The sequence below is a fragment of the Rana temporaria genome, chromosome 10 (assembly GCF_905171775.1).
Source record: "Rana temporaria chromosome 10, aRanTem1.1, whole genome shotgun sequence".
Lineage (NCBI taxonomy): Eukaryota > Metazoa > Chordata > Amphibia > Anura > Ranidae > Rana > Rana temporaria.
Genome location: NC_053498.1, coordinates 146,441,866 through 146,465,699, shown reverse-complemented (window position 1 = coordinate 146,465,699; position 23,834 = coordinate 146,441,866). Strand labels below are relative to the sequence as shown.

The 23,834-nt window shown below is 43.8% G+C and overlaps 1 protein-coding gene across 8 annotated transcripts in view; it reads left to right on the top strand.

The window, feature by feature from the left end:
* CAMTA1 (calmodulin binding transcription activator 1) overlaps nucleotides 1–23,834 on the top strand; it is a 1,702,014-nt gene that overhangs the window by 12,271 nt on the left and 1,665,909 nt on the right. For all 8 annotated transcript variants that reach the window (XM_040326489.1, XM_040326487.1, XM_040326491.1 and 5 more), the window contains exon 2: nucleotides 17,463–17,581. In XM_040326489.1, coding sequence (XP_040182423.1) covers nucleotides 17,463–17,581 — 119 coding nt within the window. The remainder of the gene's footprint in view (nucleotides 1–17,462; nucleotides 17,582–23,834) is intronic.

Below are 23,834 nucleotides of genomic sequence, written 5' to 3'. Positions count from 1 at the left end.
GCCACGCGGTTATCTACTGACTGCGTGTGAAGTATCAGTGGTCACCCGCGAGGAGCCGTGCTGGGAACACTTCATGTTGCCTTTGGTTAAAGGACTATTGATGAAGCCGTTTTCTATTATTGTTTGCTATGTAATAAAGCTGCCTTTTTTTTTTTCAAAATGTACATTTAAAAATTCCTGAAGCTTTCCAAAATTGAAATATGAGCCAAGATTGTGGGGAATTTTTCATTTCTTTCTCGCATAATGTGCGCTTTCTTAGCAGCAGCAGAAGTTAAAGTGGAGCTCCACCCTGCCTAACAACCATGTCCCTATTAGTAGCTATTGCCTCTGTCTAAAATATTTGGAAATTGTTTGTTTATATTTTTTGTTCTTTTTAGTATTTTAATATTTTTTAGTTTAAAATTCCCGTCACTTCCAGGTCCTCGTCACCACGGCAACATACGTCATCTCTGGTTTCCTGTTGACTCCAGGGGTATTGGTGTTATCCCACCCTCATTCTGTTTCTCTCGCTCCTCCTCTTTTCTCTCGCTCCTCCTTTTCTCTCTCTCTCTCTCTCTCTCTCTCTCTCTTTCTTTCTCTCTCTCTCTCTCTCTCTCTCTCTCTCCTCCTTTTCTCTCTCTCTCCTCCTTTTCTCTCTCTCCTCCTTCTCTCTCTCCTCCTTTTCTCTCTCTCCTCCTTTTCTCTCTCTCCTCCTTTTCTTTCTCTCTCTCTCTCTCTCTCTCTCTCTCTCTCTCTCTCTCTCTCTCTCTCTCTCTCTCTCTCTCTCTCTCTCTCTCTCCTCCTTTTCTCTCTCTCTCTCTCTCTCTCTCCTCCTTTTCTCTCTCTCTCTCTCTCTCTCTCCTCCTTTTCTCTCTCTCTCTCTCTCTCTCTCTCTCTCTCTCTCTCTCTCCTCCTTTTCTCTCTCTCTCTCTCTCCTTCTCCTTCTCCTTCTCCTTCTCCTTCTCCTTCTCCTTCTCCTTCTCCTTCTCCTTCTCCTCCTCCTCCTCCTCCTCCTCCTCCTCCTCCTCCTCCTCCTCCTCCTCTCTCCTCCTCCTCTCTCTCTCTCTCTCTCTCTCTCTCTCTCTCTCCTCCTCCTCCTCCTCCTCCTCCTCCTCCTCCTCCTCCTCCTCCTCCTCCTCCTCCTCTGTGTGTCTGTCTCTGTGTCTCTCTGTCTCTCTCTCTCTCTGTCTCTGTGTGTGTCTCTGTCTCTGTGTCTCTCTGTCTCTCTCTCTCTCTGTCTCTGTGTGTGTCTCTGTCTCTGTGTCTCTCTGTCTCTCTCTCTCTCTGTCTCTGTGTGTGTCTCTGTCTCTGTGTCTCTCTCTCTCTCTCTCTCTCTTCCTCCTCTTCCTCCTCCTCCGTGTCTCTCTCTTCCTCCTCCTGTGTCTCTCTCTCTCTCTCTCTCTCTCTCTCTCTCTCTCTCTCTCTCTCTCTCTCTCTCTCTCTCTCTCTCTCTCTCTCTCTCTCTCTCTCTCTCTCTCTCTCTCTCTCAATTCAATTTTTTTTCTCAATTCAAATAAGCTTTATTGGCAGGACCAAATACATGTTAGCATTGCCAAAGCAAGGAAAAGGGGAAGGGGGTAATATAAAGGGGAATGGACATAAGTCTGTGAAAGTCCTCAGTTTCTCATGTCCCTCTCAGTCGGTGACACGCTGTCACATATTGGGCGACTATTTTCACCATTGGCTCCTCTTCTCCCAGTAGAATTTGGAGTTTCCTCTTCTCCTCTGTAGAATTGAAGTCCGGGATGAGAGCGGAGAGTCTCTGGAAGTGAGTGTCCCTCACTGATGAGTACTTGGGGCAATGTAGCAGGAAGTGTTCCTCATCCTCCGGGACCCCCTGGTCACATTGCTGGCACAGTCTCCTCTCCCTGGGCTTGTAGGTCTGTCTGTGCCGCCCTAATTCCATTTCCAGGCTGTGGGCGCTCAGTCTGTACAGGCTCATTGTCTGTCTCTCTTTGGGGTCTTGTAGCACCTCCAGGTATGGGGCCAGTTTGTAGTCTCTCTGCAGTGACTGGTAAATCAATAGTTTTTTGGAGTTTTTTATTTCGTGTCTCCATTCTCCAACATGTTTTTCTTTGGAGTTATAAGTTATGATTTTTATGTGAGATTGTGACAGGCCGAATTGTTGAGAGTTTTGGGGAGACAATGTGTTGATGAGTTGTTGCAGGCCACACGGCTTGGACTGGTTCTTGCTGTCCAGTAAGGCTTGATGGTGGTAGGAGTTGGGACTGCTGTTTTGTAGGTGGTCCCAGTATGATAGCGCCCTCTTCTGTACTGCGAGAAGTAAGGGAAATCTGCCCAGCTCGGACCGGCAAGCACTGTGGGAGGAGCTCCCATGGACTTGGAGGATGTGCTTGCAGAATTCCAGATGGAATATTTCTGTTAGGCTGGGGTCCAATTTGGATTGGTCTGGGTAGGTGACAGGACCCCAAACTTCGCTGCCATAAAGAAGGATTGGGGCGATGACGCTATCAAATATTCTGAGCCAGACTCTCACGGGTGGTTTTAGGTGGTACAGCCGTCTCCTGATGGCATAGTAGGCTCTGCATGCCTTGTCTTTTAGTGCCTCTATGGCTGGCTTGAAGCTTCCTGATTGGGTAATGTCTAGGCCGAGGTATGTGTAGCTCTTAGTTTCATCCACAGTGCAGTTGTTTATTGTGAAGGAAGGGCTCTTTGTTTGATTTGTATTTTTCTTTTGGAACACCATGGTTTTTGTTTTGCTGGAGTTGATTGGTAGTGCCCATGTGGCGCTGTATTTCTCCAGAACTTCCAGGCTGTCTTGTAGGCCTTTCTCTGTTGGTGACAGAAGTAGGAGGTCATCTGCATACAATAGGAACTTCACCTCGGTGTCATGTAGAGTCAGTCCTGGTGCTGGGGAGGATTCTAGAGCGGCCGCCAGTTCATTGATGTAGATGTTAAAGAGGGTTGGACTTAGGCTGCAGCCCTGTCTGACCCCTCGGGCCTGTCGGAAGTGTTCAGTTCTTTTCCCATTCACCTTTACGCTGCAGCTGTTCTCAGTGTATGAACTCTTGATGACGTCCTATGTTTTCCCTCCTATTCCGGTCTCCAATAGTTTGAGGAACAGGCCTGGGTGCCACACTGAATCAAATGCCTTCTTAAAGTCCACAAAGCAGGCGAATATCTTCCCATGTTTTGTATGGTGGACATGGTTCTTGATGAGGCTGTGCAGGGTGTAGATGTGGTCTGTAGTGCGATGGTTTGGCATGAACCCTGCCTGACTTCTGCTGAGGACATTGTGTTGTGTCAGGAAGTTGAGGATCCGTTTGTTGAGGATACTGTTGAATAGTTTCCCTAGTGTGCTGCTGACACATATCCCCCTGTAGTTGGATGGATCATACTGGTCTCCACTCTTATGGATGGGTGTTATGAGGCCTTGGTTCCATACTGTAGGGTAGTAACCAGCACTCGGGACCAGATTGAACAGTTTACACATTGCAGCGTGTACCTCTGGGGAGCCGTGTTTAATCATCTCTGGCAGGATTCCATCCATCCCACTGGATTTTTTGGTTTGCAGGTTTTGGATTTTCTCCCCAATTTCTTGTGGTGTAATCGGTACATCTAGGGGGTTCTGGAAGTCCTTAATTTTTTCCTCCATGTAATTTAGTCTTTTGATGATGTCTTTTTGTTCTACAGTTAGAGCCTCCTCTGGAATATTTTTGTAGAGGTCCTTAAAGTAGTTGAGCCAGATGTCGCCATTTTGGATGTGAAGGTTGTTTTTCCTGGGTGCTGAGCCAATATTCTTCCATGTTTCCCAAAAATAATTTTCCTGAAGTGCCTCTTCCAGCTGTTGCAGGTTTTTGGAGATGAGGTCTTGCTTTTTCTTTTTAAGGGTTTGTTTGTACTTTTTCTGTAGGGTGCCATGGGCTATCCTTAGGTCAGTGTTGTCAGGGTCTCTGTGTTTGTTATTGGAGACGGTCCGTAAGGTTTTCCTTAAAGCGGTTGTTCACCCTTAGAGGGCACTTTTTAGCCTTAAATTCCTGCTCGTTTTTACTAGGGGAATCGGCTATTTGTTTTAAAATATGAGCATTACTTACCTGTTTACGAGATGCATCCTCTCCGTCGCTTCCGGGTATGGGCTGCGGGAATGGGCGTTCCTTCTTGATTGACAGTCTTCCGAGAGGCTTCCGACGGTCGCATCCATCGCGTCACGATTTTCCGAAAGAAGCCGAACGTCGGTGCGCAGGCGCAGTATAGAGCCGCACCGACGTTCGGCTTCTTTCGGCTACTAGTGACGCGATGGATGCGACCGTCGGAAGCCTCTCGGAAGACTGTCAATCAAGAAGGAACGCCCGCTCCCGAAGACCCATACCCGGAAGCGACGGAAGAAGATGCATCTCGAAAACGGGTAAGTACGGCTCATATTTTAATACAAATAGCCGATTCCCCTAGACCGAACGAGCAGGAAGCTAAGGGGAAAAGGGGAAATTTTTTATAAATGGGTGAACTCCCGCTTTAATGCTTTGCATTCTTTGTCCAACCATTTATTGGATTGTTTGTTGGATGGTTTCCTGTAGTTGGTTTTTCTCAGCTGGGCTGTTTCTGCAATGGTGTGTAGTATTTTATGGAAGTCCTTTGCTGCCTGGTTCACACCTGGTGGGCTTATCTCATAGGTGGTGTTTTGGAAGTTTTCAAGCTGTTGTTTTTTAATGTCGGGTCTGTCGGTTACCTCTCTGTATTTTGTGGTAGACTGTTTGGACCATTTAAATAATGGTGGCATGTTTCGGAGAGACGCCCGGTGGCGTTTTGGTGATGGTTTGCTAGAAGATTTGATGTATAGCAGTAGTTGGTTGTGGTCTGATAGGTGTGTTTGTGGGGTGACTGTAAAACCATTGATGAGTGTGGGGTTCATATCTGTGATGGCATAGTCTACCACACTGCTGCCTACATGGGAGCTAAATGTGTACCTTCCTAGAGAGTCTCCCTTGGTACGGCCGTTGAGGATGTAGAGGCCCAGACTGCGACACACATTCAGCAATTTTCTTCCGTTTTTGTTGGTTGTACTGTCATAGCCGTTTCTTTGATTCTGTATGGACTCCTGGTCGTAATTTGCATGGCCCAGTATGTATCAGTGTGTTCCGATCCGAAGGGGGTGACCCGTTCGGATCATGAATCAACTGTGATCCGTTGCACCCCCTACCTTAATGCTTAGATTGCATTAAGGTGAACGTTTTTTTTTTTTCTTTAAAACTCCTTTAAGAATACAAACTGGGATAGAACTTCTTCAAGCCAAAGTTTAAAATCGCTTATACTGCACTACAGAACATCAGGTCACCGGGTTGGCTGTTCCGTATCGGGGGGCCTGTGTACAGATTGGATGTGTAGAAATACAAAATCCCCACCCGGGGAAAATATCTCTGGTATATAATATGTATTGCTATTGTGTAGTTAGCAGTTTTGCCCGGAGTTCAGCTTTTAACGTCTTTTTCATTACCGGTGTAGATTGGCCTCTCTTTAGCTCCAGAGTGGGAATTGCGCTCCATCTCTCTCCCCTCCTCTTAATAAATGTATGCGGTCTCACTTGGTCATTTGAAATACATCACGGATATTCCCCGTCTTTTACAGTGAGCAAGTCTCTGAGGATATGAAAACTTACCCCAAAAAAAAAAAAAGACTTGTGGATGACGAAGATCATTTTTGATTTTGGTGTGGTGCGCAGTAAAATTTTATGATCCATGTTGGCTCCTTGGGGAATATAAAAAGCACCGAGCATGAAGAAACCCATAAAATTACCCGGGATTTCATATTGTTTGTAATTAATGTGGGGTCTCTGAGGTTTCTCATGGCTGTCTGAGAATTTCCTAACTAAATAAAAAAAAGTACAACTCGTCTATTTTTAGATGTAAATATCTCGCTGAAAAAAAAGAGCGTTTCTTTTTTTTTTTTTTTTTTTTTATATAGAGCTGCGTAAATGAGCAACCTGTGCCGTGCGGCTCAATTTAGAATCCTGGTTATTATTTGGAACGGTTGTTTATGCCTTACCACGGAAGACTTGGGGTCTTGCTGTAATTGCTCTCTACTTGTTTGCTTCGTTTTGTTTTTTTGTGCTAAAGAAAAAGCGTTCTGAGAGCAAGTCATTCCAAAAAAAATCGGTTCAATCGGCGCAAAAAGGAGCTGCTGGCAAATTTGTGCATCCAAGTTCCCTCACCTGCACAGAAAATGAATCTCTTTATGTTTTAGAATATAAATGCGGTTTCTTAATCCTTTTTTTTTTATATATATTTTCAAATGGCCGACCGAAGTTCCAACTGCCGTTGTGTGTGTAAAGCTGCCGTTCTGTTGATTTGAGGGGGAATCTTTAAAGTGCAAATTTATAAATAAAAATAAAAAAACGCAAAAAAAAAAATCCTTTCTATGCCTATTATTTTAAATATTACAAAGGTTTGAGCAAACTTCATTGGAGATCCTTGCCTGTTTTATATTTTGAGGGCACTGCGAAAAGTCGCATCTCTAACTTCCCTCAGATGTGCTGCTGAGTGGTGGAGGTCTGCTTATAATAACTTGATCAGTGATGTCATAAGACGAGCGCTGCACTCTCTGCACTCCAAATTCTTACTAATTTAATGAGCTTACTACGGTATACCCAATGACAGACCCGGGGATGTCTAAAATATATTTTGGTTAACCGTGTAAAAAGAATCGCTGGTTTACTTTTCCTCTCCTCCGATCTCTTCTCCCCTCTCCTTTTTTCTTTTTCTGGTCTTCCCACCCCTCTCTCCTTATCTGTCTCATTCTCTTTCTCTCTTTGCCTCTCCTCGATTTTCTCGCCTCCTCGATTTTCTCGCCCTCTCGCCTCTCCTTGATTTTCTCTCGCCTCTCCTCGATTTTCTCTCGCCTCTCCTCGATTTTTCTCTTGCCTCTCCTCGATTTTCTCTTGCCTCTCCTCGATTTTTCTCTTGCCTCTCCTCGATTTTCTCTTGCCTCTCCTCGATTTTCTCTTGCCTCTCCTCGATTTTCTCTTGCTTGCCTCTCCTCGATTTTCTCTTGCTTGCCTCTCCTCGATTTTCTCTTGCCTGCCTCTTCTCGATTTTCTCTTGCTTGCTTGCCTCTCCTCGATTTTCTCTTGCTTGCTTGCCTCTCCTCGATTTTCTCTTGCTTGCTTGCCTCTCCTCGATTTTCTCTTGCTTGCTTGCCTCTCCTCGATTTTCTCTTGCTTGCTTGCCTCTCCTCGATTTTCTCTTGCTTGCTTGCCTCTCCTCGATTTTCTCTTGCTTGCTTGCCTCTCCTCGATTTTCTCTTGCCTCGCCTTCTTGCCCTCGCCGCCTCTCCTCGATTTTCTCTTGCTTGCCTCTCCTCGATTTTCTCTTGCCTCGCCTTCTTGCCCTCGCCGCCTCTCCTCGATTTTCTCTTGCTTGCTTGCCTCTCCTCGATTTTCTCTTGCTTGCTTGCCTCTCCTCGATTTTCTCTTGCTTGCTTGCCTCTCCTCGATTTTCTCTTGTTTGCTTGCCTCTCCTCGATTTTCTCTTGCTTGCTTGCCTCTCCTCGATTTTCTCTTGCCTCGCCTTCTTGCCCTCGCCGCCTCTCCTCGATTTTCTCTTGCTTGCTTGCCTCTCCTCGATTTTCTCTTGCTTGCCTCTCCTCGATTTTCTCTTGCTTGCTTGCCTCTCCTCGATTTTCTCTTGCTTGCCTCTCCTCGATTTTCTCTTGCCTCGCCTTCTTGCCCTCTGCCCTCTCTCCTCTGCCCTCTCTCCTCTGCCCTCTCTCCTCTGCCCTCTCTCCTCTGCCCTCTCTCCTCTGCCCACTAATACTGTACCTCTGCATTGTACACAATGGGGGTTATTTATGAAAGGCAAATCCACTTTGCGCTACAAGTGCACCTTCAAGTGCAGTCGCCTTAGATCTGAATGGGACATGCATTTTTGCTTGCACATGATTGGATGATAAAAATCAGCAGAGCTTCCCCTCAGATCTACAGCGATGTACAATGACTGCACTTACACGTGTACTTGTAGTGCAAAGTGGATTTCCCTTTGGTAAATCAATGGGAACGACTCCAATGGACTGCTCCACAGACTGGAGCATCAGAGGAAAGTGAGGACAGCCCTGGAGCGAGAGGTTAGGTAAAGTAATACTTGCCTATTCCTGCACCCCCAGGACATAATGAGAATTCCAAGCTATTGCCAACTAAGCTTAAATCTGCTCCCACCCCTCTTCTAAATCCTATAATAACTACCCTGTAGAAGTAAGATGGTTATACCTACCTTTTCTCAGGACGCTCCGGTCAATTGATCAGTGGCCGGCTTCAGGGGAGAGGAGGGGTAGCCAAAAGATGCCCCCATAGTGAGCCTATGGTGACCTCACTGCGCAGGCATTGCAGCCATTGTCGGTGATGCCCTAAAGCTGGCTCCTGGGGAGATCACATGACGGGAACCAGAGTGCTCTGAGAATTGATAAGTATACGCATGTTCCTTCTACAGGGTGATCAGAACGGGGGGGCCCAGGTGGAAATAGATTTAAAGGGGTTAGTTGTAAAGGCTAAAGGTTTTCTTTACCGTAATGCATTCGCTACATTAAAGCAGAGTTCCACCCTAAAATTAAACTTCCGCTTTTCCGGTTCCTCCCCCCCTCCGGTGTCAAACTTGGCACCTTTTCGGGGGGGGGGGGGGAGCAGACACCTGTCTAATGCAGGTATTTTACTCCCACTTCCGGGCATAGATACCCGAGCCACCTGTGGGTATCTACACCACTTTTGGCGCCTTCTCTGCTCCCCCTCTGTCTTCTGGGAGACATAGAGGTCCCAGAAGACGGCAGGGACAAGTGGTGCAGTGCCACTCGCACATGCGCATTAGGGAACCAGGAAGTGAAGGCTTCACTGCCTGATTCCCTTACTGAAGATGGCAGCAGCAGCACCTGACAGCTGAGTGATAGATCGGCTTCGGGTGCCCACATCGCGGGCGCCCTGGACAGGTGGTAAGTGTCCTTATTTTAAATGTCGGCAGCTTCAGTATTTGTAGCTGCTGACTTTAAAAAAATAAAAATCGGCGGACCTCCGTGTTGAGGTAAAATAACTTTTAGGTGTGGCTCCCCCTCCTGCACCCCCCTAAATACTTAAAGCGGAGGTTCACCCTTTAAAACATTTTTTTACATCACACAAAGTCACGCCATCCTACCGACACAATGCCGGTGTTTTTTTTTTTGTCAGCACATACCTCTTAATCCCGATTTTCACCTCACGGCAATCCCGCGGGAGTGGGCGTTCCCAAGCACTGCCTGTGATTGACAGGCTTCCGAACGGCGCATACTGCGCGTCACAGGTTGCCGACAGAACCCGAACGTCGGTGCGCAGGCGCCGTATAGAGCCGCACCGACGTTCAGGTTTTTTCGGCAACCTGTAACGCGCAGTATGCGCCGTTCGGAAGCCTGTCAATCACAGGCAGTGCTTGGGAACGCCCACTCCCGCGGGATCGCCGTGAGGTGAAAATCGGGATTAAGAGGTATGTGCTGACAAAAAAAAAACACCGGCATTGTGTCGGTAGGATGGCGCGACTTTGTGTGATGTAAAAAAATGTTTTAAAGGGTGAACCTCCGCTTTAACTGAGCCTGATCTTGGTGCAGAGCAGTGAGAGCAGCGGAAGCCATTGGCTCCTGCTGCTGTCAATCAAATCCAGCAATGAGGAAACGGGGGCAGGGCTGAGCTGCGCTGTGTGCCAATTGATGCAGCTACCCCAATAGAATGTACTATTTTTTGCAGCAAGGAATGTGTTGAAAGTGGAACGGATCTAGCATTATAAAGCTAATTACGTTGAAGAGCAGGCAGCCATTTTTTTTTTTTTTTTTTTTTAACGATAAAGGGTCATGTAGTGTTAATTATTTAGATATCTTTTCTTTTTTTCTTTTTTTCAGTTTTTTCCGCCCAATTTTAAGAATTGCACATTTAATTATAAGTAGTGGGACAGACAGAACGGGGGTTTCCAAGTATCCACAGCATGAACTACAAGGGAAATTATCACTCTGAATGCGGCGTGAGGTTTATTAAAAGACTTAATCAACAAAAACTTCCCATTAAAAATATAATCAAACCCATTATATTTGTGTTTCAGGCATTTTTTGTGTTTTTTTTTCTCAGTAATTTAAGCCATTATTGCCTTTTTAAATACCAAATTTTTGAATCATTTGCTCTGTCCCTTTGCTGCTATCAGAATATGAGCTGTCATTCATTATTGCGGCGTGTCCCTCTGGCAGGGGGAGGAGCGATTTTTGTAGCGGCTGCAAAAATGATCTCAGGAGTTTTTCCATGCTACAAAAAATAAAAAATAAAAAAGACGTTTAATTGAAGTCAACGGAAGAGCATGTAAAAAGAAATAAAAATGTCTAAAGTAATTGTAAATGCCCTTTCTTTCTTGCCCTCTTTCTTTCTTTCTTGCCCTCTTTCTTTCTTGCCCTCTTTCTTTCTTTCTTGCACTCTTTCTTTCTTACTTGCCCTCCTTTTTTTCTTACTTGCCCTCTTTCTTTCTTACTTGCCCTCTTTCTTTCTTACTTGCCCTCTTTCTTTCTTACTTGCCCTCTTTCTTTCTTACTTGCCCTCTTTCTTTCTTACTTGCCCTCTTTCTTTCTTACTTGCCCTCTTTCTTTCGTACTTGCCCTCTTTCTTTCTTACTTGCCCTCTTTCTTTCTTACTTGCCCTCTTTCTTTCTTTCTTGCCCTCTTTCTTTCTTACTTGCCCTCTTTCTTTCTTTCTTGCCCTTTCTTTCTTTCTTTCTTTCTTGCCCTTTCTTTCTTTCTTGCCCTTTCTTTCTTTCTTGCCCTTTCTTTCTTTCTTTCTTGCCCTTTCTTTCTTTCTTTCTTGCCCTTTCTTTCTTTCTTTCTTGCCCTTTCTTTCTTTCTTGCCCTTTCTTTCTTGCCCTTTCTTTCTTTCTTTCTTTCTTTCTTTATTGCCCTTTCTTTCTTTCTTTCTTTCTTTCTTTCTTTCTTGCCCTTTCTTTCTTTCTTTCTTTCTTTCTTGCCCTTTCTTTCTTTCTTTCTTTCTTTCTTGCCCTTTCTTTCTTTCTTTCCCTTTCTTTCTTTCTTTCTTGCCCTTTCTTTCTTGCCCTTTCTTTCTTTCTTTCTTTCTTTCTTGCCCTTTCTTTCTTTCTTTCTTTCTTTCTTGCCCTTTCTTTCTTTCTTTCTTGCCCTTTCTTTCTTTCCCTTTCTTTCTTTCTTTCTTGCCCTTTCTTTCTTTCTTTATTGCCCTTTCTTTCTTGCCCTTTCTTTCTTGCCCTTTCTTTCTTTCTTGCCCTTTCTTTCTTTCTTTCTTTCTTTCTTTCTTTCTTTCTGTCTTGCCCTTTCTTTCTTTCTTTCTTTCTGTCTTGCCCTTTCTTTCTTTCTTTCTGTCTTGCCCTTTCTTTCTTTCTTTCTGTCTTGCCCTTTCTTTCTTTCTTTCTTTCTTTCTTTCTTTCTGTCTTGCCCTTTCTTTCTTTCTTTCTTTCTTTCTTTCTTTCTGTCTTGCCCTTTCTTTCTTTCTTTCTTTCTGTCTTGCCCTTTCTTTCTTTCTTTCTGTCTTGCCCTTTCTTTCTGTCTTGCCCTTTCTTTCTGTCTTGCCCTTTCTTTCTGTCTTGCCCTTTCTTTCTGTCTTGCCCTTTCTTTCTGTCTTGCCCTTTCTTTCTGTCTTGCCCTTTCTTTCTTTCTTGCCCTTTCTTTCTTTCTTGCCCTTTCTTGCCCTTTCTTTCTTTCTTTCTTTCTTGCCCTTTCTTTCTTTCTTTCTTGCCCTTTCTTTCTTTCTTTCTTTCTGTCTTGCCCTTTCTTTCTTTCTTTCTTTCTTTCTGTCTTGCTCTTTCTTTCTTTCTTTCTGTCTTGCCCTTTCTTTCTTTCTTTCTTTCTGTCTTGCCCTTTCTTTCTTTCTTGCCCTTTCTTTCTTTCTTTCTTTCTTTCTGTCTTGCCCTTTCTTTCTTTCTGTCTTGCCCTTTCTTTCTTTCTTTCTTTCTGTCTTGCCCTTTCTTTCTTTCTTTCTTTCTGTCTTGCCCTTTCTTTCTTTCTTTCTTTCTGTCTTGCCCTTTCTTTCTTTCTTTCTTTCTGTCTTGCCCTTTCTTTCTTTCTTTCTTTCTTTCTGTCTTGCCCTTTCTTTCTTTCTTTCTTTCTGTCTTGCCCTTTCTTTCTTTCTTTCTTTCTGTCTTGCCCTTTCTTTCTTTCTTTCTGTCTTGCCCTTTCTTTCTTTCTTTCTGTCTTGCCCTTTCTTTCTTTCTTTCTTTCTTTCTTTCTTTCTTTCTGTCTTGCCCTTTCTTTCTTTCTTTCTTTCTGTCTTGCCCTTTCTTTCTGTCTTGCCCTTTCTTTCTTTCTTTCTTTCTTTCTTTCTTTCTTTCTTTCTTTCTTTCTTTCTTTCTTTCTTTCTTTCTTTCTTTCTTTCTTTCTTTCTTTCTTTCTTTCTTTCTTTCTGTCTTGCCCTTTCTTTCTGTCTTGCCCTTTCTTTCTGTCTTGCCCTTTCTTTCTGTCTTGCCCTTTCTTTCTGTCTTGCCCTTTCTTTCTGTCTTGCCCTTTCTTTCTTTCTTGCCCTTTCTTTCTGTCTTGCCCTTTCTTTCTGTCTTGCCCTTTCTTTCTGTCTTGCCCTTTCTTTCTGTCTTGCCCTTTCTTTCTGTCTTGCCCTTTCTTTCTGTCTTGCCCTTTCTTTCTGTCTTGCCCTTTCTTTCTGTCTTGCCCTTTCTTTCTGTCTTGCCCTTTCTTTCTGTCTTGCCCTTTCTTTCTTTCTTGCCCTTTCTTTCTTTCTTGCCCTTTCTTTCTTGCCCTTTCTTTCTTTCTTTCTGTCTTGCCCTTTCTTTCTTTCTTTCTTTCTTTCTTTCTTTCTTTCTGTCTTGCCCTTTCTTTCTTTCTTTCTTTCTGTCTTGCCCTTTCTTTCTGTCTTGCCCTTTCTTTCTTTCTTTCTTTCTTTCTTTCTTTCTTTCTTTCTTTCTTTCTTTCTTTCTTTCTTTCTTTCTTTCTTTCTTTCTTTCTTTCTTTCTTTCTTTCTTTCTTTCTGTCTTGCCCTTTCTTTCTTTCTTTCTTTCTTTCTGTCTTGCCCTTTCTTTCTTTCTTTCTGTCTTGCCCTTTCTTTCTGTCTTGCCCTTTCTTTCTGTCTTGCCCTTTCTTTCTGTCTTGCCCTTTCAACGGAAGAGCATGTAAAAAGAAATAAAAATGTCTAAAGTAATTGTAAATGCCCTTTCTTTCTTGCCCTCTTTCTTTCTTTCTTTCTTTCTTTCTTGCCCTCTTTCTTTCTTGCCCTCTTTCTTTCTTTCTTGCCCTCTTTCTTTCTTACTTGCCCTCCTTTTTTTCTTACTTGCCCTCCTTTTTTTCTTACTTGCCCTCTTTCTTTCTTACTTGCCCTCTTTCTTTCTTACTTGCCCTCTTTCTTTCTTACTTGCCCTCTTTCTTTCTTTCTTGCCCTTTCTTTCTTTCTTTCTTGCCCTTTCTTTCTTTCTTTCTTGCCCTTTCTTTCTTTCTTTCTTGCCCTTTCTTTCTTTCTTGCCCTTTCTTTCTTTCTGTCTTGCCCTTTCTTTCTTTCTTTCTGTCTTGCCCTTTCTTTCTTTCTTTCTTTCTTTCTGTCTTGCCCTTTCTTTCTTTCTTTCTGTCTTGCCCTTTCTTTCTTTCTTTCTTTCTTTCTGTCTTGCCCTTTCTTTCTTTCTTTCTTTCTTTCTGTCTTGCCCTTTCTTTCTTTCTTTCTTTCTGTCTTGCCCTTTCTTTCTGTCTTGCCCTTTCTTTCTGTCTTGCCCTTTCTTTCTGTCTTGCCCTTTCTTTCTGTCTTGCCCTTTCTTTCTGTCTTGCCCTTTCTTTCTTTCTTGCCCTTTCTTTCTGTCTTGCCCTTTCTTTCTTTCTTGCCCTTTCTTTCTTTCTTGCCCTTTCTTTCTTTCTTGCCCTTTCTTTCTTTCTTGCCCTTTCTTTCTTTCTTTCTTGCCCTTTCTTGCCCTTTCTTTCTTTCTTGCCCTTTCTTTCTTTCTTTCTTTCTTGCCCTTTCTTTCTTTCTTTCTTTCTTGCCCTTTCTTTCTTTCTTTCTTGCCCTTTCTTTCTTTCTTTCTTTCTTTCTTTCTTTCTGTCTTGCCCTTTCTTTCTTTCTTTCTTTCTGTCTTGCCCTTTCTTTCTTTCTTTCTTTCTTTCTTGCCCTTTCTTTCTTTCTTTCTCTTTCTTTCTTTCTTTCTTTCTTTCTTGCCCTTTCTTTCTTTCTTTCTGTCTTGCCCTTTCTTTCTTTCTTTCTTTCTTTCTGTCTTGCCCTTTCTTTCTTTCTTTCTTTCTTTCTGTCTTGCCCTTTCTGTCTTGCCCTTTCTTTCTTTCTTTCTTTCTGTCTTGCCCTTTCTTTCTTTCTTTCTGTCTTGCCCTTTCTTTCTTTCTTTCTTTCTTTCTTTCTTTCTTTCTTTCTTTCTGTCTTGCCCTTTCTTTCTGTCTTGCCCTTTCTTTCTGTCTTGCCCTTTCTTTCTGTCTTGCCCTTTCTTTCTGTCTTGCCCTTTCTTTCTGTCTTGCCCTTTCTTTCTGTCTTGCCCTTTCTTTCTGTCTTGCCCTTTCTTTCTGTCTTGCCCTTTCTTTCTGTCTTGCCCTTTCTTTCTGTCTTGCCCTTTCTTTCTGTCTTGCCCTTTCTTTCTGTCTTGCCCTTTCTTTCTGTCTTGCCCTTTCTTTCTGTCTTGCCCTTTCTTTCTGTCTTGCCCTTTCTTTCTGTCTTGCCCTTTCTTTCTGTCTTGCCCTTTCTTTCTGTCTTGCCCTTTCTTTCTTTCTTGCCCTTTCTTTCTTTCTTGCCCTTTCTTTCTTGCCCTTTCTTTCTTGCCCTTTCTTTCTTGCCCTTTCTTTCTTGCCCTTTCTTTCTTTCTTTCTTTCTTTCTTGCCCTTTCTTTCTTTCTTGCCCTTTCTTTCTTTCTTGCCCTTTCTTTCTTTCTTCCTTGCCCTTTCTTTCTTTCTTCCTTGCCCTTTCTTCCTTGCCCTTTCTTCCTTGCCCTTTCTTCCTTGCCCTTTCTTTCCCTTTCTTTCTTGCCCTTTCTTTCTTTCTTCCTTGCCCTTTCTTTCTTTCTTCCTTTCCCTTTCTTTCTTTCACTTTCTTTCTTTCACTTTCTTTTCTTTCCTTGCTATTCTTCTATCTTTGCGCAGGCCCCTTCTGGCGCTTTAAGAGGTTTTAAATGCCGGAGGGCGGGGTTTTTGATCATGTGACCGCTGCGATTTAGATGTCACAGCGGTCACATGATTGGAAAGCTCCCATATGCGAGCAGCGATCGGGAACCCTTGTTTGCAATACTTTTGGTACAGCCCCCTTAATTATAAATATGTATTTAGCTGTTTTTCCAAAGTTCAGCTTTAAGTAGGACTCACATGGCTGTCCCTGTACGATAAAAGATAAATGCATTCTCTTTAAAGTGTGTATTTTGTTTGTTTTTTTCTATTATTTTTCCAACCTATTAATGAGATAATGAAGGTTAAAAGAAGAAAGGAAGGGTCCCTTTGAACCAGCAGATTATTGCTATGGAGTGGCCCTGTTGATTGTGAACACCTGGTAGCGTATGACCAAATGATTCATTAGTGCAGCGATGATATTGTTGTGCCTCAAATAAAAATCCGAGAGCAAAAGGATGGTGGGGGAGTTTGAATTAGAGGGATGGGAAACAGATTTGCATTTTCGAGTTGGATTAAAAGAAAAAAAAAAATATCTATATGACTACAGCACATGTAAAACAGTTTTTGACGTAAAAATAAAAATCAAGATAAATCACTTCAGATTTTTTTGGCCTATAATCTGTGCAACCAGATTAAAAACGGAAATTCTTTAACCACTTTACTCCCCTTCGTGACCAGGCCATTTTTTGCGATACGGCGCGGTTACAATAACTGACAATTGTGCGGTCATGTGATGCTGTACCCAAATAAAATTGATGCCTTTTTTTTTTCTCACAGAAATCAAGCTTTCTTTTGGTGATATCACCTCTGCGGCTTTTATTTTTTGCGCTATAAACAAAAAAAAGTCCATAAAGTTAAATGTTTTATTTTTTAAGTACTCCTAGAAAACATATCCACTTATATGTAAAAACATCTAATTTCTTTTTCCATTTAGGCCAATATGTATTCTCTTACGATAAGAGTATATTGATTTGCGCAACAGTTATCGCATCTACAAATTATGGGATAGTTTTATGGATTTTTTATTTATTTAACATCTAAAAAATCCGGCATTTTAACCACTTAAGCCCCTTTAGGCAGCTAAATGCCCAGGCCAGGTTTTGCGATTCGGCACTGCGTCGCTTTAACAGACAATTGCGCGGTCGTGCGACGTGGCTCCCAAACAAAATTGACGTCCTTTTTTCCCCACAAATAGAGCTTTCTTTTGGTGGTATTTGATTACCTCTGTGGTTTTTATTTTTTGCGCTATAAACATAAATAGAGCGACAATTTTGAAAAAAATTCAATATTTACTTTTTGCTATAATAAATATCCCCCAAAAACGTATATAAAAAAAATGTTTCCCTCAGTTTAGGCCGATACGTATTCTTTTACCTATTTTCGGTAAAAAAAATCGCAATAAGCGTTTATTGATTGGTTTGCGCAAAATTTATAGCATTTACAAAATAGGCGATAGTTTTATTGCATTTTTATTAATTTATTTTTTTTACTACTATTGGCGGCGATCAGCGATTTTTTTTTTTCGTGACTGCGACATTATGGCGGACACTTCGGACAATTTTGACACATTTTTGGGACCATTGTCATTTTCACAGCAAAAAATGCATTTAAATTGCATTGTTTATTGTGAAAATGACAGTTGCAGTTTGGGAGTTAACCACAGGGGGCGCTGTAGGAGTTTAGGGTTCACCTAGTGTGTGTTTACAACTGTAGGGGGGTGTGGCTGTAGGACTGACGTCATCGATCGAGTCTCCCTTATAAAAAAGGATCACTCGATCGCTACGCCACCACAGTGAAGCACGGGGAAGCCGTGTTTACATACGGCTCTCCCCGTTCTTCAGCTCCGGGGAGCGATCGCGACGGAGCGGCTATAAACGACGTCGTCCCGGATCGCTCCCCGAGGGAATCCGCACGCAGCGGAGGGGGTACCGATCGGACCCCCCACCCGCTAGAAGGCAAGGACGTATATATACGTCCTTCTGCCTGTACGTGCCATTCTGTGGACATAAATAGTCGTGCGGCGGGCGGTGTGTAGGGGTGTGTAGACTTTTTATATTTACTGTTTCTATGAACCGCATACAAAGTATATATGATGGGAGCAACCGGTCAACTTTTCAGGATGTTCGGAGATCAGTACAATTTAAAATGAGGGGGTTTTTGGACCACCACTCCTAAAACGGAGAGCTGCTTCATCAAGGCAGGAAAAAGTTATATGTTTTTTTTTTTGTTTTTTTTTTCATACCAGACATCAAATGTGCTTTCATGGTTCTTTAGTTTGCCTGGGTGTTGCGTGAAAGGCGGCCTTTTCCTCATTATCGGAACTTTTTAAAACTAGTGTTTCAAGTCCAAAGTGTGTTTTTTTGTTTTTGTTTTTTTGTGTGTGTGTGTGTGTGTATAAACTTTCTATTTTTTTTCCCCCCCCTCCTATTTAGATGATCATGGAAACAGCAATGGCAGTCATGTGAAGATCTTTCTACCCAAGAAGCTGCTCGAATGCCTACCAAAATGTTCAAGCTTACCAAAAGAGAGGCATCGTTGGAACACTAACGAGGTATTTAAAATGATCTTCTTGACAGAACTGCTAATTATTTTTCTGACGCGCCGCTTTGTTTTCCTCCCAGCCTCGGCCCCCGTACAGCCGCTGTCTTGACTAGTTGTGTGTTGTGGAGTGGCATGACTCCAGTGCTTTGAAGGATGTAGACTGTGTTCCTACAGCTGTTGTGTGGCTTGTTGTTGTTTTTATTTTGGAATTTAAAGGATGACCACTAATAACATAAACCTGGGTTATAAAGCATGAGAACGCAGCTTGGTCGCGCCCTAGCGGTGGTGATTGGATGGAGAATCCAGCATATTCTGGGTTTATTTAAAACTGCTTTCAAGGGTCTGTCGGCGTGAAAAAAAATTTGTTTGGACCTTGAACTGTTCACTTCTAAAAGTGATGTTTCTGTCAAGTCCGTCAGTGTTCAGAATGATGTTACAATGCTATGTTGGATGATTTCTTACGGTGTCTAGAGTTCCTGACTCCATTAAACACAACACAAGGTTTTTTCGACGGCTGCTTACTCGGCAGCACACAATTAGGCCCCTTTCAGACGTCCGCTCCGCCTGTCCGTTTTTACAAGTCCGTTAACGGACTTGTAATGCATCCCTATGGGATCGCGTCCGTTAGCGGATGGAGCATCCGCTAGCGTCCGCGTCCGTCTGGATCCGCTTTTCCGAACGGAAGAAACCCTATTTTTCTTCCGTTCGGCGGAGCGGAACTGATGCAGACGGACAGACGGTCCGTCTGCATCAGGTTCCCCATAGGGGACAGCGGAGCAGAGACAGGGCGGTCCCTGCACTGTGTGCGGGGACCGCCCTATCTGCCGACAGCTGAGCGGGGATCCCCGCTGAGCCGACGGAGACACACGGAGCGGACCCGGAAACGGTCCGCTCCGTGTGAAAGAGCCCTTAATTTATTTTTTTCAAATTTCTTTTATTATTTTTTCAACGGTACAATAAAAACAGTATACAAAACCCATACAGACAAACATACAGCATTTATGGTCTCAGTAAGTACCCCTTACGGAAATACGAGTAAGAGGGAGGCACCTTCTACTATTACTACTTCAGGATTTTTCTAGCTCCTGTTTCTAGCTCCTGTTTCTGCCCCGGGCCTGGTCTTCCCCATTCTCAGGGGGGGATACTGGGATACAACAGAGAGCCCCGTAATGGAGGGAGAGGGAAAAACAGAGAAGAGAGGAAGAAAAAAAAAAAGAAAGAAAGAGAGAAAAAAACATTTTTTAAGAAGGAGAATCAAATTCCCCTATATTGTGATAGAGTGTACAGAAAAAAAAAAAGTTATTATCGGGGGAATAGTTTCCCCTTATTGTGTATATCCTAGAGTGCTAAAAAGGTAGAGAGAAAAAAAAAACCCTATACAATAGGGGTATTTTATTAAAAATATTAGAGGAGAGTCAGATTCCCCTCTGTTGTGATTAAGTGTAAGGAGGGAAAATAATAAAAAAAAAAGATTAATTTCCCCTTATTTGTGTATATCCTAAAGTGTAAAAAAGGAGAGATAAAGAGAAAAAAAAAAAAAAATTTTTTTTAAGGAATCAAATTCCCCTATATTGTGATAGTGTACAAAATAAAAAAGTTATTATCGGGGGAATAGTTTCCCCTTATTGTGTGTATCCTAGAGTGTTAAAAAGGTAGGAGAAAAAGAGAAAGGCCTATAGACTATAAAAAAGGAGTTAAAAATAAAAAAATCTTAGATCATATTCCCCTATATTGTGATAAAGTGTAAAAAAGAAAATTTATTTTCAGGGGGATAATTCCCCTTATTGTGTATATCCAAAAATGTAAAATGTTCCCGTATTATAAAAGCACACAATTTAGAGTCAAATAACTTTTTATTCAGGGTTCAAACCTACATAAGGACTGTAACGACACCCCAAATGGGAACGGGGTTAACACCGTTTAGGATATTCCATTCCCGAACACAAGGCAGCTATCAACACTCCACAATCAGGCGAACAAGACCCATATGAATCCCCCCCCCCCCCCCCCCACTAGCGAGACACACAGCTCTGTTTGAGGTTCAAAACAGGGAATCACTTTAATGAGAAATACAGGCTCTTATATACAATTTAGGATACCACAGGAGATATGGCCCGCAACATCACACAATCGTTATCTAACAAGCCCCCCCCCCCCAATACACATCATCCTCAATACATTTCTTTAGCAGACACCCTGACTCTGGGACCTGACCTAATTTACATGAGCTAATTAACTACAACTGATGACTCAGACACCTGACCTTTAGGCTTCCCAGTCTGGTTGTCTGTTAACTTACAATACACATTATCATCAATACACCTTCACACAATACAGGGTTAATTAGCACAAGCCGCAATGAAAGATCCTTAGAAAGTTAGTCTGGATTCAATTTACATTACACAGGCAGCCAGGTAGCTGGAGGTGATGACATGAACATCTTTCAATTAACCTGTTCAGAATCAACAAACCGTAATTAGTTCTTTAAAGATATCCTGGAATATATTGTGGATAATAATTGCATAATTCCATCTCAGGTAGTCCAAGATATATTCTGAATGTCCATTATTTTCTGGCTCATACCGTATTTATCGCGGTATAACGCGCTCCCGCGTATACCGCGCACCCCTAAAGTGGCCCCCAATCCTGTGGAAAAAACGTTTTTTTTTTTTTTTTGTACTTACAGTTTTGGTGTCTTGCGCGGTGTCCATCGGCGGCCTCGTCGGGTCCGGCGTCCTTCTGCGGCTTCGGGTGTCCTCTTCGGCGGGTCCGGTGTCCTTCTGTGGCGGGTTCGGTGTCCTTCTGTGGCGGGTTCGGTGTCCTTCTGCGGCGGGTCCGGTGTCCTCTTCGGCGGGTCCGGCGTCCTTCTGCGGCATCCTCGCGTCCTTCCCGCCACGAGTTTGAATACTGCGCCAGCATATACCGAGCGCAGTACACTCGTGAATCTTCGGGCAGGCTCGGCAACTGTCGCGCTGACGTCCTGTACGTACAGGACGTCAGTGCGAGAGGCGCCGAGACTGCCCGAAGATTCACGAGTGTACTGCGCTCGGTATATGCCGGCGCAGTATTCAAACTCATGGCGGGAAAGCGGGTATCGGCGTATATCGCGCACCCACGATTTTGCCCTGATTTTCAGGGCAAAATAGTGCGCGGTATACGCCGATAAATACGGTACTTTCTAAGAGCTTCTGGGTTCCACGGGCCCTCCCGTTACAAGGACATACAGACTTTCCATAATAAGTCAATCAATCAATGAGGACCATATACAAAAAAAAGGATCAAAACCGTGCAATGGAAAGAATGGAAAAACAGTACAAAATAATAAACTGGATCAAGGTAGGAGGTAACAGAGCGTAAAAAAGAGAAGGTGGAAACGGGTCCTGTCCAATCGAAATCAACGGTAGAGTAAATTATACCGTAATACCTCTTACCGCAATATGAGTGAGTGAATTACTTGTATAGCGCTACAAATGCGAACTGAATCGCCTCAAGGCGCTTGGCATCCATTTTCCCAATCGGACCCTCTATTCACCTCTATGGAGCAGCAGATATAAACAGACTTGTGTCCGTTTACACCCGCCTACATCCAACCTGCTAAAAAAAACAGAAGTGGAACTGTCCCCTTTCATCTGATTGGATCAGAGTAGAGTGGGCCGTGTCTGTGTCTGTTTTACATATGCAGTGTGGACACAGACCTGTCACCCGCCCACTCTGCTCATTGTGGCCCGCGACTAGTTACTAAGTAGCTTAAGTGGCCATCACTCTTCAAAAGGTTGGGCAACCCTGCTATAGGCCCTCCAACACGTCCACAAAGTGCGTACTTTCTCAGGATCCAAACCTATCTTTCCATAGCCATGTTGTCATTGAGAATCTGGGCCCACTCCAAAAGGTGAGGGGGATGTATGAGATTTCCAGTGATGGGATATGGCGACCCGGGCTGCCAATTCGCAATGCCCAAGGATGCCCTTTTTTTTGTGTGAAATGGACCCAGGGATCATTGACAATAAGGCCACCTCGGGAGAAGCCTGAATGTCAAATATACACATAGAGTTAGAAGACGTATTCAATATTTATGAGAAGTGCCTACATTGCCCAATATTACTAGTGCCACACCCTGAAACAACTTGGAGCAAAAGACTATGGGAGGGACTTTGAAGGCACCAGTAAAAAAAACAGTAATTGAATAAAATACAAACAAGTTTATTTAATCTTCTAGAGCGGGGGGTCTCCAAACTTTCTAAACAAAGGGCCAGTTTACTGTCCTTCAGATTTTATGGGGGCTGAACCGTGGCCAGTAGGTGTAAACAATTCCCTATCATTGGTTTTAGTGGAAGGACTAGGGCCCTATTGATATCGGTGGGAGGAATAGAACCCCCGTCCTTGGTGTCAGTGGGAGGAATAGAACCCCCGTCCTTGGTGTCAGTGGGAGGACAAGAACCCCGTCCTTGGTGTCAGTGGGAGGAATAGAACCCCATCCTTGGTGTCAGTGGGAGGAGTAGAACCCCGTCCTTGGTGTCAGTGGGAGGACTAGAACCCCGTCCTTGGGTGTCAGTGGGAGGAGTAGAACCCCGTCCTTGGTGTCAGTGGGAGGACTAGAACCCCGTCCTTGGTGTCGGTGGGAGGACTAGAACCCCGTCCTTGGTGTCGGTGGGAGGACTAGAACCCCGTCCTTGGTGTCGGTGGGAGGACTAGAACCCCGTCCTTGGTGTCGGTGGGAGGACTAGAACCCCGTCCTTGGTGTCGGTGGGAGGACCAGAACCCCGTCCTTGGTGTCGGTGGGAGGAATAGAACCCCGTCCTTGGTGTCAGTGGGAGGAATAGAACCCCGTCCTTGGTGTCAGTGGGAGGACTAGAACCCCGTCCTTAGTGTCGGTGGGAGGAGTAGAACCCCGTCCTTGGTGTCAGTGGGAGGACTAGAACCCCGTCCTTGGTGTCGGTGGGAGGACTAGAACCCCGTCCTTGGTGTCAGTGGGAGGACTAGAACCCCGTCCTTGGTGTCAGTGGGAGGACTAGAATCCCCTCCTTGGTGTCAGTGGGAGGAATAGAACTCTTGGTGTCAGTGGGAGGACTAGAACCCCGTCCTTGGTGTCGGTGGGAGGACTAGAACCCCCGTCCTTGGTGTCAGTGGGAGGACTAGAACCCCCGTCCTTGGTGTCAGTGGGAGGAATAGAACCCCGTCCTTGGTGTCAGTGGGAGGAATAGTGCCCCATCCTTGGTGTCAGCTGTGGATGTAATAGTGCCCCAAGGGCCGGATAGAGGCAAGCAAAGGGCCACATCTGGCCCCAGGGCCGCCGTTTGGAGACCACTGTTCTAGAGAGATCCCACAGGTATGGTATGTGATCCAAGCTGAAACAATGTAACTATGTTATAATACCCATTCCTGGAATTCTTCTTTTATATTCTTCTATTTGCTTAATGCATATAGAAGGTCGGCAACCCAAGAATTACCACAGTCAACGGCCAGTCGTGTAGCATTTTTTTTAGCAGGTGATCAGTGGCTACTTCTGTTTTATTTATTTTTCAGCAGTTTTTATTCTATTATTTTTTACTTTTTGTAAATGTTATTTGTTAATCCTTTAGTCTTGGGTATCGTATCGTGTTTATTTTAAGGTGTTTTTCTCATTGTGAACCTTGTGGAGTGAGTCACGGCTGTTTGCATGACTTCAGTGGCTTCTCTGGTGGGTGACGAGGGGCACCTAATTGCAGGTGACCAGTAACAAGAAATGAGCTGGCACACCGGTAAGTCGGTGAGTGGAAATGCAGGTTGCCATGGTTCCCATGAGGTTTCAATTATTTTTTTTACTGTTTTTTGTTTATAACAGCCGCGGTTTGCGTGTTTGGACACGGCTTCTCTAATTAATGACTCCTTCGAATGACTCTTTTGGGTAGGAAAACTTCTGCGCTTTACTGCAACACAGTGATTGGCCGATTTATAGGCTGGGCTCACCATTTTGTGTACATGCTGTTGCAAAATTTTACCCCCTGTGTGGTGCCAAGTGCGACCCATTCAAGTGAATGGGGTTACTCCGCAACCTCCTTGCAAACTCCCTGCAACTCTGAGCGCAATGCACATGGTTGTAGCATGGTGGTGCGGGATTTTAACCACTTAAAGCGGGGGTTCACCCTATAAACCCCAAAAAAAAATATTTTTTTCTTCTACCATAAAAACAGGCATTGTAGCGCGAGCTACAGTATGCCTGTCCCGATTTTTTTACCCCCCTACTCACTTTGTACTCGTACATCGAAGATACCGACTCCCCTCGG